At 48.2% G+C, this 14,778-nt stretch overlaps 2 protein-coding genes across 6 annotated transcripts; one reads left to right on the top strand and one right to left on the bottom strand.

Moving 5' to 3' along the window:
• Nucleotides 1-3,798: 3,798 nt before the first annotated feature.
• LOC108164560 (probable ATP-dependent RNA helicase DDX10) lies at nucleotides 3,799-6,680 on the bottom strand. Its single transcript, XM_017300376.2, has 2 exons — nucleotides 6,225-6,680; nucleotides 3,799-6,154 (listed from the first exon to the last, which is right to left on the bottom strand). The coding sequence occupies exons 1-2, from the start codon at nucleotides 6,585-6,587 to the stop codon at nucleotides 4,001-4,003; spliced, it is 2,517 nt and encodes an 838-aa protein (XP_017155865.1). The 5' UTR covers nucleotides 6,588-6,680; the 3' UTR covers nucleotides 3,799-4,000.
• A 949-nt stretch (nucleotides 6,681-7,629) lies between these two features.
• LOC108163005 (calpain-D) lies at nucleotides 7,630-14,563 on the top strand. Of its 5 annotated transcripts, none has more exons than XM_017298032.2 (8): nucleotides 7,630-8,287; nucleotides 8,814-9,436; nucleotides 9,520-10,477; nucleotides 11,056-11,327; nucleotides 11,404-13,469; nucleotides 13,537-13,803; nucleotides 13,888-14,030; nucleotides 14,097-14,563. In XM_017298032.2, exons 1-8 carry the CDS (start codon nucleotides 8,019-8,021, stop codon nucleotides 14,272-14,274), a joined length of 4,776 nt encoding a protein of 1,591 aa, XP_017153521.1. In that variant the 5' UTR covers nucleotides 7,630-8,018; the 3' UTR covers nucleotides 14,275-14,563. The 5 variants fall into 5 exon arrangements, with proteins under 5 accessions (XP_017153521.1, XP_017153530.1, XP_033247436.1 ...); XM_033391545.1 differs by lacking the exon at nucleotides 7,630-8,287 and adding an exon at nucleotides 8,356-8,393; XM_017298041.2 differs by lacking the exons at nucleotides 8,814-9,436; nucleotides 9,520-10,477 and having other exon boundaries at nucleotides 7,632-8,287.
• The last annotated feature ends 215 nt before the right edge of the window (nucleotides 14,564-14,778 follow it).

Below are 14,778 nucleotides of genomic sequence, written 5' to 3'. Positions count from 1 at the left end.
CAAGATCGAGTCAACACCAATTTCCACAGTACGTGCATACACAGAACATTTAATGATAACGCTAGATATCTAGATATGTCTACAATTAAAGCTATATATTTACTATATCCACCATATGTATTGTGCGTATGTATTATATTTATACATAATATTATAAGTGGGAGAAGTGAGAATGTTGACGAAAAGCAAAGCCAGAGGATCTATGAATCTGAATCCCGCCATTCAGATCAGGCTCAGAAGCAGATGGCGAAGATCCGGACAAAATCTAATATACGAGCTAAACTAAATGTGCATCTCAGTGTGTGTGTGTGCGTGTGCGTGTGTCTGCGCGTATGTATGTGTTCCACTATGCATGTATGTGTTATCCAATTAGACGTAACCCTAGATATATGTACACCCATATATGTATATGATAATGCCGATTATGATAATTACCGCGTAAAGCTAATGAAATCTCCAACAACTGGAACCCTCCCCCGTCCCCACCCTCAAAACAAGGAAAAACCCACAAAACAAAAACAAAAATCTGTAACACACACTCCAATCTCTCCACTCTACTACACTGATTGTCTAAACGATATTCGCATTAGCCGGGCATTTAACCCTACATACATACATACATATATGTAATACATACTCCATACTCTATCTCTATCTCTCTCTCTCTCTCTCTCGGCTAAGTAATTGTGTGTGGGTGTGTAATGTTCCAAAATTAGCGAAACAACAAATTATACAACAATGCATACATATATTTTAACTATCGATGCGCTGCACGATGGGCAGGAGGGGTGCAAGCATCACGATGGATGGGGCGAAGAAAACAAAAATTGTAGACAACATAAGCCTAAGTGTTATTTCTTGTAATTGAGCATTAATTTTTTTATATAAAACGAAAAACTTAAATATGTAATTATATATACGTGTGTATTGTATCTTGTGTCTGAACGGACCTCAAACTTAAACAAAAAACAAAACAAAAACAAAAACAAAAAAACGAGAGACAAGAAGCGGAAACAAAGCAAAGGAAAAGGCTCAAAAAATGGAAGAAATGGAAAACGAGATGAAATCTGTTGCCAAAAACAGAGAGAGGAGGAGAAGAGACGTCAGAAGATGAAGAGGAATAAACAATTAACCATTATATAGTATAATTTGTATAGATGTGTGTCTATTGCATTATTTGTACACGTACATATATATACCGTCTATGTATTAACGTATATATGTGTATGCATTTATTTATATACGCTAAAAAAAACAAAACGAAACAAAACAAAAAACCAAGCAAAAATATGTCTTAAAACCAAAACTAAAAAAAAACGTAAAACAAAAGAAACAAAAAAAAATTGTAATTGACGTGATGTGTAATGATATTTTTAAAAGCAAATTTTATGCCACGCCCATGCTAAGCAAAATCACACGATACTCCTCTCCACTATCCTCTGTCATTACCCGTTCCTGTTCCCGTCCGCGTCCGCTCCCCCCGCATAAACCATAAACCATGCCACATGCCATGTTCCACAGACGTGGATCACTTCCCAAATCCACCACACACAACACAACTCGTCTCCCGGGCCCTCCCCACCTGGGAATGCCAGCTGATGAGATGGGTAGCACACATATCCACTATATCCGTACATATATATGCTTGTGCTACCACTGATCCTGGGGCCCTGCAGAGGTGAAAGATCCACAAGAGCATGAGAGGAGAAAAAAGGAAAGAAAAATCATAAAATGAAATCAAACGAAACGAAATATGAATAAATTTGTGGGCATTTTCCAAATATTTGTGAAGCATTCGGAGTAAGAGTTTTTATTTAAGGGAAGTGCCATCAAATGCGATTTTGCGATCTTAATATTTAAGATGAGGCCACAGGGCGCTGCCTTGGCAGCTGCAGTCGCATCTCTTCTGAATGGACACCTAAATTAGATCATACAAAATATGCATTGGGACTCACACTACGAAAAAGGTTCATAAGGAAAAAAGATGACGTCGGGGTCACCAAAATGTTGGGCGCTGCCGTCTCTGACGGCGGCAACTCTGACTCCACATTTACGAGTAAGATTTCTCCGCTGTTAGATTTTATTTTACGGTTTCATTGTTCGATGTTTTAGTGTAAAAAGTTAGAGAGCGTTGTGGTAAACTACGAGTAGCGTGTAAAACTGCAAACTTTCGACCTTGATACAGACGACGTCGTTAACTTCGATCAGGGGCTGTGGTGTGGGCCACTTGGAACGTTTTTAGAGCAGAGTTAAGTACTCCTCAGGGCAACGCTTCCTATGCTGCTGGCGGATCCCACCCGTAGAACCTGCGCTTTTCTACACAACCGAATGCAATCGGTTCGTTAGACATCAAAATGGTCTACTTTTCGACTCGCATGCGTATTTTCTGTATATATGTATGTACTATGTGCATATGTATGTATACACGTGTTCTATAATCCAGAATATATCACAGCTGTGATATCACTGTCGCAGTCAAAGCGGATTGCAGTCGCAGTCAAAGCGCAGTCAAATTATTGAATATTCTAATTCTGGATTTCATAAATTAACTATTACTCCATTTCTTGCACTTTGCCGATCTAATGATCCATCCAGTGGGGATCCAAAGAATGAAGCCCGAACTTTGAATCGTTTGGAGAGATTCATGGGCCATAGCCATCATCAGACGTTTCGGATATGCTAGAGTACCACAATCTAGTTCTAATGTTCTAATATCATATGATATATTGAAAGAGCATTGTACGAGGGCTGCTGTTTAATTTTCTGGCCTGATGATTTTCGACCATATTCGATGGGGATTCATAAGTCAAGAATGCTTAGATCAGCTTAGCTTAAATTTAATTGAAGAACTTATGAACTGCTAATGTGAAAACCTGGTAAAACGAATTCAATTGTAAACGTTCCTCGTTGCAGGACGAATTCCGCGAAATTCGTCCATCAGTGGTTGTACGAGAAATATTTGGGCAAGATCGTTATGTCACCGTACCGTAAGAATGAGGCATCCTTAGACATTAAAATGACGTCCATCATCCCACACAATTACCAAAACGGTCAAAAAGAGGCTCGTGTCGATTGGTGTAAGAAAATTATAAAAAATTACGATCGGGGCGCTTCAAAAGCAGTATATAACATCTACGAATCATGAATATGTGAATTTAAGCCCGAAATAAATTAAAGCGAACCAAATTCCACAATAGTTTTCGTAACGAGCCATTTCAAATCAACTTGGGAAGATCAATTTGATGTGGTAAATAACCATTTTTTGGCCACATGACCCATTCTTCCGAAAAACAGGCGACCATTTGCTTCAAAGTGCTTCGTGCTAGCCTTTTTTTGAGCGATTGATAAGTTATGGGGTATCCAACGAGAACAAACCCTTTTTAAAACTAGGTGTTCATGCAAAATGGAATATATTGAAGTGGAACTAATGTGCAGGGATGCCTCTATCTTACGATATATCACATGTCGATCTTGTACTATCAGTTCACGCACACCATCGGTGTTTCGTGGCACAACAGCTGATTTTGGAAGCCCTTCACGGAACTCGTCATCGACTGAACTACGACGACGATTAAACTCTGCAAACCAGCGAAAAACTGTCGTTTTTGATGGTGCTTTCTCGACATACAAAGAACTAAGTTTATCGACATATTCTTGTCGAAAGTTGTGAAAAATAATCCAACGAAAACCCTTTCAAGAAATTTCCATTTTTTTGCCAAATTCATTTCTTTAACTTATTGTAAACAAAACAAAAACCAATTGTACAAAAAAACGTTGTACGTATGATGTACATATACATATGCTAAAAAAATGACAGTTTATTATGGTGTTGTCAGATTTTATGTATTGACATTATTATTACCAATAGCAATAGCAATTGCCAATATAAATAGCAGCCCTCGTAGCTAGGCCAGAAACTTAAATATCAGCCTACGTAATATAGGCTGAAATAACAATAATTTGTGTTAATTTACTGAAACAGTCGAGACCCACTTTTCACTTAACTACCCAAAAGATTGGCTACAATGGCCTCCGTGTCCATCAGCGTCATCTTATTCGTTAACTTGGACTTTTTGAAGGAGGGCTCGTCATCCGAGTCTTCACCATCATCTTCATTATCATCGCAGCTGGAACTGGGCTCTGGCTTAGGCTGCGATTGAGGATCTCCATTTTGGTTGAACTGATTGGACTCCTTTTTATAGACTTTGTCGGGATCGGGAAGCCAGGAAAGGTCCACAGAATTGTCACTGTCACTATTGGCGTCGGCATCCTCCTGATCGTTGACGCCTTCTTCGTCTTCGTCTTCGTCATCGCTCGTTTCTTGGGCAGCCTCCGCCTTCTTGCGCAACTTCTCGCGCTGTAGCTTGTGACGCTTCTTGACCAGCTCACGGAAGCGAAGTTTATCGTACTGATCCTCCTCTGAGAGCAGGGTTTTGGATAGCACCAAGTTTATTCCACCATCGTCGTCCTTGTTCTTATCCTTTTGCTGGCGTTGCTGTCTGGAACTGAGCGCCTTCATTTGACTGCGATCATCGGCCACAGTTTCGCCCTCTTCGTCAAACTTGAGCTTGGAGTTAACCTGCAAATTCTTCTTGAGCGCCTTTTTAGCCAGCGACGCCTTAGTAACCAGCTTTTCGCGCTTTGGCACCACCAGCGGCTCCTCCGGCTCGCCCTCGACTTTGGTGTGGTCCAACTGTAACTCCAGGGGTCCTCCCTCGACATCGTGATCCCTTCGCTTGACCTTGATAAGGTCATCATCGTCGGTGTCATCATCATCTTCATTACTGCTATCTTCCCCACCAAAGGTTTGCTGTCTGGTTATCTTAGGCAATGCGGTACTGGGGCTCTGACTGGCGCCCGCAGGGCCCTCTGCAGAACTCTGCTGCTGCTGGAGCTGTTTCTGTCGCCAAAGGAACTTCTCCAGGAAGGGGACACGCGGCGTGACCGCCAGGCCCAGCGACTGTGCGTAGGCGTCCAGGTCCAGACTGAACACATTGAACAGACGCTTGTTACGCATGAGGAAGACGGACTTAAGGTATGAGAGGAAGGCACGCTGAGCGGTGGCCCGCAGTTCGGGAAACTGGGCCAAGAATGCCTCGATCTTGACGCGCGGCGAAAAAAGCTTTTTTGGATCGATCTGGACGCAGTGAATGTTGAGGTTGAGCTGCTCCTTCAGCGCTCTGATCATGTAATCTTCTTCGCTGGGAGTCAGGACCAGAAGGCACTCGCCACGGGTTTTGTTGCGGGCGGAGCGACCCGCTCGATGGATGTACTGGGAGACATCTTCGGGACAGTCCAGCTGGACAACCCAGTTGACGGCGGGGAAGTCGAGGCCGCGCGAGGCCACGTCTGTGGAGAACATGACCACGTGACTCTTGCGCAAGAAGTCTTCGTAGATGGCGATGCGGCGATCCTGGTGCAGGGTGCCGTAGAGGGCGAGCAGCGGGCAGCCCGGCCTCAGTTTGCAGAAGATCTCATAGAGATACTTGGCCTGCTTGCAGCTGGACACGAACACGATTATCTTCTGCTTCAAGTGGTTTTTGATGAACGACCAAAGCATGGTGATTTTGTCCTCCAGATTGAGCACCACATAGCTCTGCTGCAGCAGCTCCGGAACTGCCAGAACGGCAGTCGTCTGACTACCCTCCTTTATGGATGTGGATGCCGATGCGGACGACGAGGTGGAAGCTGCTGACTGGCCACCATATCCCACATAGACGGGATCTTTTAGATTGAGTCTCGCCAAATCCTGAACTGTATTTGTCTGCGTTGCCGAGAAAAGCAGCGTCTGCCGTTCTGGAGGAAAGTTCTCGATTATGGAATTAAGGGTCTTTTGGAAGCCCATGTCCAGGCAGCGATCCGCCTCGTCAAGGACCAGAACCTCCATGGAGCTGGTGTTGAACAACGGATTCTCGTCCATGTGCTGAAGCAGACGGCCGGGCGTGCAGATCAGTATGTTGCACTGGTCCATTCGCGTTCTCTCAAACTTTAGATTCTTGCCCCCTATTATCAGACCAGCAGAAAAGTCGTGATGCTTGCCCACCTTTTTAAGGGTCTCGAAGATCTGGTAGGCCAACTCGCGCGTGGGCGAGATGATTATAGCGCCCACTCCATCCGTACGTGACCATTTGTGGATAAACAGGTGCTCCAAGACCTAAATAGAGGTAAAGATATAGAAAAACTAAGTCAAATTTCCCGTCTGTCTGAGATCTCCAGCCACTTACGGGAATGAGGAATGCCAAGGTCTTTCCACTGCCGGTGACAGCGGCGCCTAGCACATCCTTACCCAGCAATGCTGGTCCGAGGCTTTCTAGTTGCACTTGCGTTGGATTTACGAATTTGGCTTCGGCCAAGGCCTTTTGAGTCTTTTTGGAGAGTGGAAACTGCGCGAACTTCTTGATGGCCTGTGCATCGATCTCTTTGTATCTCTCCTGGAGCTCACGGATTTCTAAATCGTTGGCCGCCAGTTTTGACTTGTTGTACTCTGGCCTGGGACGTTTCTGCTTGTTATTGGGGCTTGGTTGCCCATTGTTCGGCTTGGGGTACGGCCTTGGTTTTCCAGACCTCTTGGGTTTGTGTCGTTGCATTCCTTGGAAATTATATATTCTCTTTAATGTTCGCCTATAATCAAAACACACGTTCTGCTTGCACGCGGGAATCAAGTTGCGATGAATTTGTATATATCAGTGTGACTGCGGACTATCGATAATATATACTCAGGTATATTCCGAAAATATACCATTTCAATCTCCAAATATATAATACCATTAAATCTACTCTCACTCAAAAATATATATATTCTTAATACAAAAGTGGCAAAACAGTTTCTTATACTTTTCACAACTCAGTCTACATGTTATAAAATAAAACAGAAAACATTATTTTCTTCTCGGTTATATTTGAAAATCATATTTCTATTGATAGCTTTGACTAAATTTTTGCATCGAAAAAAATCTTTCAAATGGCTCATTAAAAACTGCCAACATTTGTTGTTGTTATCATATTTTAAGCCATTATTACCTAAATATACCACAATTGGTCGTATTCCACTACCCTTCAATACCAGTATAGTGTGAACCACATTTCGCCAACGAATTCTCTAGAGCACATGACATATATATAACAATCTCACTGAATGCTTTTCCCATAAATGTTTTATACCTGGTCTCACAGTCTTTAAATAAATTCAGGTGAATATTTTATGCCACAAAATGGATAAAATATAGAATTATATACATATTATAGCATATGTATATGTCTTCATCTCATTTTCGGGTTTTAAAATATACCAAATATATATACAACCACCATAAATGGTCACCTTGATTTATATTGTACTTAGTATCGATAACCTGACGGAGTAGTGCTTGAAAATGCATAAAGTCTCAGCATCAGCTGTTTGCATTAGGGCTGCGTTATTGCGTTTTGCCGAAAGTCCAGTTTTTGTACATAGGATAATTTCGATATCAATAGTAAACTCCTGGCTATAAAAGGTTGCCTGTCACAGAGATTTAATTAAGAGGAAAAATTTAATTGATTCATATCATTTAGTACACATACAAATTAAGTACACTTGACAGCCCTAATTCAATTGATGCAATGGCGTGGCCACCCTGTAAAAATTGTTCTCAGTGTTATCGATAAGTTAATCAGGTGGGCCGTTCTTATTGTTGCTGTCCGAAGTTTGTATCTACAACAAGGTCCCGTTGCCCACACAATCTGCTAAATATGTGTTGTGCTGCAACAGTTAAAAGTGTGAAAGGAGCGCGCGGCGTGAAACTGTTGAAAGCAATTGCCATTGCCTGGTTATACTGGTGCTCGCTGTGAAGCTCTGCCTGCCACCACCCTGCACAACAGCAACAGAAACAACAACGGCGCTGATAGCTGCAGCTTCAGACACAGCAGCCATAGGCAGAGCGAAAGCTCCAGTTCAAGCTAGTGGCAGCCCCAACTCTAATCAGTTCGACAGCAGCTAGGCCCCCCTGCTCCTGCCTGTCCCTTTACCCAGCCATTCAGCAATGGGCACTATCTCATCAGTGCTGCAGTGGTCGTGCACCAAGTGCAATACGATCAATCCGACTGAATCTCTGAAATGCTACAATTGTGGGACGGTGCGCAAAGTGTTTCCCAGTCCTACCGCAACATTGTCGTCTCACCAGACGGCTACAGTAAAAACTGCACCGCGACAGCCCAGCACTTGGATACATCGACAGCGAGAGCCCCCACATCCGGCAGAAGCACTGCCAGCTGATGGAGACTCGCTTGATAGGAGCAAAACGGTAACCAGGTAAGAAAGAAAGCAGCCAGCACGCAGTAGGCAAAAAGCAGTGGAGGCCAAAAAATCATCACACAAAAACAAACAGCCCGTCCATGTGTGTATTTGTGCGTGTCGCGTGAGTTTGTTTGCATGTGTGTGTGTGTGTGTGTGTGTGTGCCTGTATACATAGAGAAGGAGGAGCAGCAGCAGCAGCAACAGCAACAAAAAAAGGAGGAACAGAGAAGAAATTGGGGAAAATCGATTTGGATCAAGAAACATTGTTTACAATTTTATTGATTTGGTTTTTAATTGAATATTACTCTTCGTTCCATCGCCACCCTCCTTTTCCATCGCCCACAATCGGCCGCCGAGGCGTCTGCGCCTCTGTTTTCAGCCGTAGCGCAAAACAAACAACAAAATTTCGCTGAAAAAAAGCGTTTAGTGATTGGGAAGAAGAGCAGAAGTTGGAAGTTGGATTTCCATGCGGTCAATGAAATAACCTTTGACTCCGGGCCCCTAACCCACACCTTTTCCTTTCCCCTCCTTGTGTTTCCAGAAACGAATACAACAAGAATGTCTACAAGTCGCTGCTGCGCGGCTGCCTGAAGCGACCGCAGCGGAACAGCCAGAACCTGCCCGCCAACTGCGTCGACTGCGAGGACACGCGAAAGTACATCAAGAGCTCCATTGAGCTATATCGGCACTTCTCGAACCCGGCGCTAAACCGACGCTGGATCTGCCACGCCTGTGAGACGGACAACAACTCAGTGACCTGGCACTGTTTGATCTGCGACACGGTCAGCTATCTGGCGCCCATCTACAAGGACGCGATTGCCGGCGACGGTCCTCGGGGCCAAGAGCTAGCTGACAATCTAGGCAGCGGCAGCAAGGGGGAGCTGCTAACGGACAGATCGGACCAGAATAATCATTATAGCCATCACCAGCTGCATCAGCACCAGTACCAGCACCAGCAGGAGGAGCACCAACAGCAACAACATTCCCAAAAACGACAGCTTAAGGGCAGCGGTCGAAGTGGCAGATTCTCCCTTTTTCGGCGTACCCAGAGCCTGAGCACGGCCATCGACAAGAGCTCCTCGGGCCGCAGCTGCCACATATGCTATGTGAACAACCAGAGCAAGGACATCTTCAATCTTCCCCAGTCCAAGCCGCTGCTAACAGGTGAGTTCTACCCATTGCAGCGCACCTTGAAGGCCCCTCTAGTCAAAATCCTAATCTCATGGCATCTCCCATCCCTTTGCCAGGTATTCCTCCTGTGGCCACCTGCAGCAATTCGCGCTTCGCCATTGCCAACGATACCTTCTGTCGTCGTAAGCAGAACAATAACAACAAGAACCAAAATAAAGTGGTGCGCGAGAGTTGCGCCAAAAAGAAATACAACTTCACCATCACGACGCTCTCGCGATCCTCGGCCAAGGAGGAGGCCAAGTCTATATCGAAGCCGCTACGACAGCAACAGCAGCCGAAGCAGCAGCAAGCGAATGCCCAGCGGGAGCCAGCAGTGAGTATGAATCCATCACAGTTCACCATACCGAGGAACGGAGTCTTCATAGCCGTCAATGAGTGGTCAGAGCCGACGGCCAGTACTGCTACCAGTGGAAAGCGCAGCCAAGCCCTGCCCTGTGATATGGCCCACAATAATCAGCCCCAGCAGCAGCAACACAACAACAACAACAACAACAATAACAACAACAGCAACAGCAACAAGAACAACAACAATTGTGGAAAGATGCCTCAGCAGCTGTATGAGAACGATTGCGTGGCCTTGGTCCAACAGCAGCTGAGGGCGACCGCTGCCCAGGCAGCCCAGGCAGCAGCAACCGCCGTGACTGTGCCCCTGCCTCTGCTTATGCCTGTGGCTTCCTCCCCTGTGGCTGCAGGGGAGCCGTCAATGCCCATATATGCTCAGGTGAACAAGCAGCACAAGCTCAAGAAGAAACACCATCATCAACAGCAACAGCAGCAGCAGCAGGAAGTACAGGCCAACAACAATGAAAGCGTCAACGTTGAGGCGGCAGCTTTGACAACGGACAACAGTAGTAGCGAAGCTATGACAGGATTCGGCCTGGGAGCCAGCACCGATGGCAGCGGGGAGGCAAGCGAGTCAGAGTCGAGCAGTACACAGCCAGAGCTGCACGTCGAAGAGCATTCCATCTATGCCAAGGTTTGGAAGGGACCACGCAAGGCCACTGAATCCAAAATGTAAATTTCCAAGCCGCTAGAGCAACACCAACACCAAACACCCAATACCCAACAATCTCTCTCCTGCCGCTCCAAAGCAGAACCGTGCAGAACCATGCAGAACCGTGCAGAACAGTGCAGAACACACTGTTCCTGTTCCCTTATCAATTATTTAGGTTCTGCTGATTATGTTTTGTTTTGCTTGGACGCTTAGTCACATCCGGGCCATGTGTCTGTGTGTGTGTGTTCCACACAGTGAAAGCTCTACCGGCGGAATTCCCCCTGGAACGGAAAAATGTATATTTGCAACCAATCTTGGGGTGTCCGCTTACGAGGGCTCTCACTGTAGATGGTATTATCTTTTCGTTTGGTTTGTCGCTTTTTTGCTTGCTGCGGTTTCAGTTGCGTTTTCGTTTCCATTTCAGTTGCAGATTCAGTTTCAGTTTGTTGTTAATTAGCCGAATTAATTAGCCGCTTCATTTGCGCACCCATTTTTATTTCATTTATTGTAATTATTATTATTATTATTATATACGGACGGATCAATTGGAGTTACTTGAGTTGGAGTTAATATTTGATCGCTTGCTCTGTGTTTACAGCACTCATGATCCAGGCAGTAGTCGTCTTATTGTAGCCACAGCCTCAGCGATACCAACAGGGGCGCCATCGGGGGCAGCAGCAGGATCAGCGATAGCAGCACCTGTGGCCCAACGCATCGAAAATAAACCGCTGGTGGGGCACAGCAGCCGCAGCAAGATGTGGACATGCATCAAATGTTCCTATGCCTACAATCGTCTCTGGCTGCAGACCTGCGAGATGTGCGAGGCCAAGCCGGAGCAGCAGGCCCAACAGCAGCCGCAGCAGCAGGCAGGTCGGTACATCTGTCAAGGGAATCCCCATGAACATGCGCTAATGCAGGCTTATGCTTTGCTCGAATTGAATTTCAGAGACGCCAACGAACCGAGACGAACCGTGGACGTGCAAGAAGTGCACCCTGGTCAACTACTCCTCGGCCATGGCCTGCATTGTGTGCGGCGGATCCAAGCTGAAGAGCATCTCCTCCATCGAGGACATGACGCTGCGCAAGGGCGAGTTCTGGACGTGCAGCCACTGCACTCTCAAGAACTCGCTGCACTATGGTCTGTGCAGTGCCTGCAAGTCCATTCGGCTGCTCCCCGTCGAAACGGTGCGCGAGCGTCCCGATGGACAGTCGTACGAGGACCAAGACGCTGCCGCCTCTGGCCACCTCCCGCCAGGCTCCGCCAACGAGGCCAAGATTCCAACGGGGATCGCCATGCCTATGCCCATGCCCTTATCCTTGCCTATGACTGTGCCCATGCCCATGCTGCAGTTGCCAGCAGCGGTCGTGCATCGTGGGTCACGCAGTCCCTCGCCCAGGGCGATAGGGATGCCGCCCATTCTACAGCAGCAGCAGCAACAGCAGCAACCGCAACAGGTGCAGTCAGTAAGGAGCTCCTCGGGGGCCATTCCCAAAAGGCACAGCACCGGGGGCTCCATCGTCCCTCGCAACATTTCCATAGCCGGACTGGCGGCTGGCACTTCAGCCTACAACATACAGCAGGGATCATCAGCAGGGTCTGGCTCCAAGAAGTGGCAATGTCCGGCATGCACCTACGAGAACTGCGCCGCCTCCGTAGTTTGCGACATATGCTCGAGTCCGCGGGGGCTAGTAAACGCTGTTATCGGGGATGCCCTGGCCAGGAAGTCCATACGGGTGGCCCTAACAGACATCCGGCAAGAGAGCAAGCTGATGGAGAACCTGCGCCAGCTGGAGGAGACCGAGGCACTGACCAAGTGGCAGAATATCATCCAGTACTGCCGCGACAACAACGAGCTCTTCGTCGACGACTCCTTTCCGCCGGCGCCGAAAAGCCTCTACTACAACCCGGCAAGCAGTGCAACCGAGGGCAATCCGGTGGTGCAGTGGCGCCGTCCGCACGAGATTAACTGCGACGGCGGCGCATATCCGCCGTGGGCCGTTTTCCGCACTCCCCTGCCATCGGACATCTGCCAGGGTGTGCTGGGCAATTGCTGGCTGCTAAGTGCCCTGGCCGTGCTAGCTGAGCGCGAGGACCTGGTCAAGGAGGTGTTGGTCACCAAGGAGATTTGCCCCCAGGGAGCCTACCAGGTGCGGCTCTGCAAAGACGGCAAGTGGACGACCGTGCTCGTCGACGATCTGCTGCCCTGCGATAAGCGCGGCCATCTGGTTTATTCGCAGGCTAAGCGGAAGCAGCTCTGGGTGCCGCTGATTGAGAAGGCAGTGGCCAAGATCCATGGCTGCTACGAGGCGCTCGTCTCAGGCCGCGCCATCGAAGGCCTGGCCACGCTGACGGGCGCCCCCTGTGAGAGTATACCGCTGCAGGCGAGCTCCCTGCCCATGCCCAGCGAAGACGAGCTAGACAAGGATCTGATCTGGGCGCAGCTGCTTAGCTCGCGCTGTGTGCGCTTCCTCATGGGTGCCAGCTGCGGCGGCGGCAACATGAAGGTCGACGAGGAGGAGTACCAGCATAAGGGCCTGCGGCCCCGGCACGCCTACTCTGTGCTGGACGTGAAGGATATCCAGGGGCACAGGCTGCTCAAGCTGCGCAACCCGTGGGGCCACTATTCGTGGCGCGGCGATTGGTCGGATGACTCTTCGCTGTGGACTGACGACCTGAGGGATGCCCTGATGCCGCACGGCGCCTCCGAGGGTGTCTTCTGGATCTCCTTCGAGGACGTGCTCAACTACTTTGACTGCATCGACATCTGTAAGGTACGGTCCGGTTGGAACGAGGTGCGTCTGCAGGGCACCCTCCAGCCCTTGTGCTCCATCTCCTGTGTCCTGCTCACCGTGCTGGAACCCACCGAGGCGGAGTTCACGCTCTTCCAGGAGGGCCAGCGAAACTCCGAGAAGTCGCAGCGCTCCCAGTTGGATCTCTGTGTTGTGATATTCCGCACCCGCTCGCCGGCGGCCCCCGAGATCGGCCGTCTCGTGGAGCACAGCAAGCGGCAGGTGAGTGTTTGTGACCCAGACAAGTCGACCACCTCTGCCCCGGATTGATTTGGGAATCTCCTTGCAGGTGCGCGGCTTTGTGGGCTGCCACAAGATGCTAGAGCGGGACATTTATCTGCTGGTTTGCCTGGCCTTCAACCACTGGCACACTGGTATTGAGGATCCGCACCAGTATCCGCAGTGCATCCTAGCCATCCACAGCTCAAAGCGCCTGCTTGTGGAGCAGATCATCCCTTCGCCGCACCTCCTAGCCGATGCCATCATCAGTCTGACCTTAACCAAGGGTCAGAGGCACGAGGGACGAGAGGGTATGACCGCCTACTACCTCACCAAGGCAAGTCTTCCTTTACCATTCCATTTCGCACTCCAAATTAACAATGAAAGACTCATATGGTTTTGTATTTGTGGTCCTCCGCAGGGCTGGGCGGGTCTGGTTGTGATGGTAGAGAACCGACACGAGAATAAGTGGATTCATGTCAAGTGCGACTGCCAGGAGAGCTACAATGTGGTGTCCACCCGAGGCGAGCTCAAAACTGTGGACTCCGTACCGCCGCTTCAAAGGTAGGTTAGACGTTCAGCGTCGATCAGATTCCCCACTAATTTCTCAACATTACGTACCCGTACCAGGCAAGTGATTATTGTGCTTACCCAGCTAGAGGGAAGCGGCGGCTTCAGCATCGCCCATCGGCTCACACACCGGCTGGCCAACTCCCGGGGCCTCCACGACTGGGGACCGCCCGGAGCTACGCACTGTCCCCCCATTGAAAACGTACACGGGCTGCATGCCCCGCGCCTGATCACCTAATCTGAAACTCCATTGATTAAGGATCGCACAAATGCGTATGAAATGCATGGATGCATGAACGGATGCCTGAGCAGTGGTTAAAGATAACGATTAATGATTCCTTTCGATGTTCTCTCGATGTGTACTTATGTATGTCTTGATTTCCATTCGCCTCCGCTCATTTATACCGTACTCTAGTCGATGTTTTGTAAACGTATTACGTACCATGCATACAACAAAAACCAAAACCCAAAGGAAAGAAATATATATATGTAAAGATGGGTATAGACGTATACCATCTGATCTGAAACGGACTGGTTAGGTTAGGTTCGGTTAGGTTCAGGCGGTAGCCTGGGGGAGTGATGAAACCCTCCCAAGCTCACTTGGACCTGTAGAAGGTCCGTTGTGGTGCCGCATGGGCGTGTGCCCCTTCCCAGTGCCTAAAAACCGTGGAGAAACAGGCTGTTGCAAATTAAGGGCAGTCCCATCCGGAGGCTTGGATGAATCTGGACAAGGTCCCCGGTT

The sequence above is a fragment of the Drosophila miranda genome, chromosome XL (assembly GCF_003369915.1).
Source record: "Drosophila miranda strain MSH22 chromosome XL, D.miranda_PacBio2.1, whole genome shotgun sequence".
Lineage (NCBI taxonomy): Eukaryota > Metazoa > Arthropoda > Insecta > Diptera > Drosophilidae > Drosophila > Drosophila miranda.
This window is presented reverse-complemented; position numbering and strand designations above follow the sequence as displayed.

Excerpts from the sequence above, each read along its gene's own strand:
- LOC108164560 (XM_017300376.2), bottom strand. The coding sequence starts at position 6,587 with ATGCAACGACACAAACCCAAGAGGTCTGGAAAACCAAGGCCGTACCCC. Across the intron at positions 6,155-6,224 it reads CCTTGGCATTCCTCATTCCC|GTCTTGGAGCACCTGTTTAT; the intron begins GTAAGTGGCTGG and ends ACCTCTATTTAG.
- LOC108163005 (XM_017298032.2), top strand. The coding sequence starts at position 8,019 with ATGGGCACTATCTCATCAGTGCTGCAGTGGTCGTGCACCAAGTGCAAT. Across the intron at positions 9,437-9,519 it reads GTCCAAGCCGCTGCTAACAG|GTATTCCTCCTGTGGCCACC; the intron begins GTGAGTTCTACC and ends TCCCTTTGCCAG. Across the intron at positions 10,478-11,055 it reads AAGGCCACTGAATCCAAAAT|CACTCATGATCCAGGCAGTA; the intron begins GTAAATTTCCAA and ends CTGTGTTTACAG.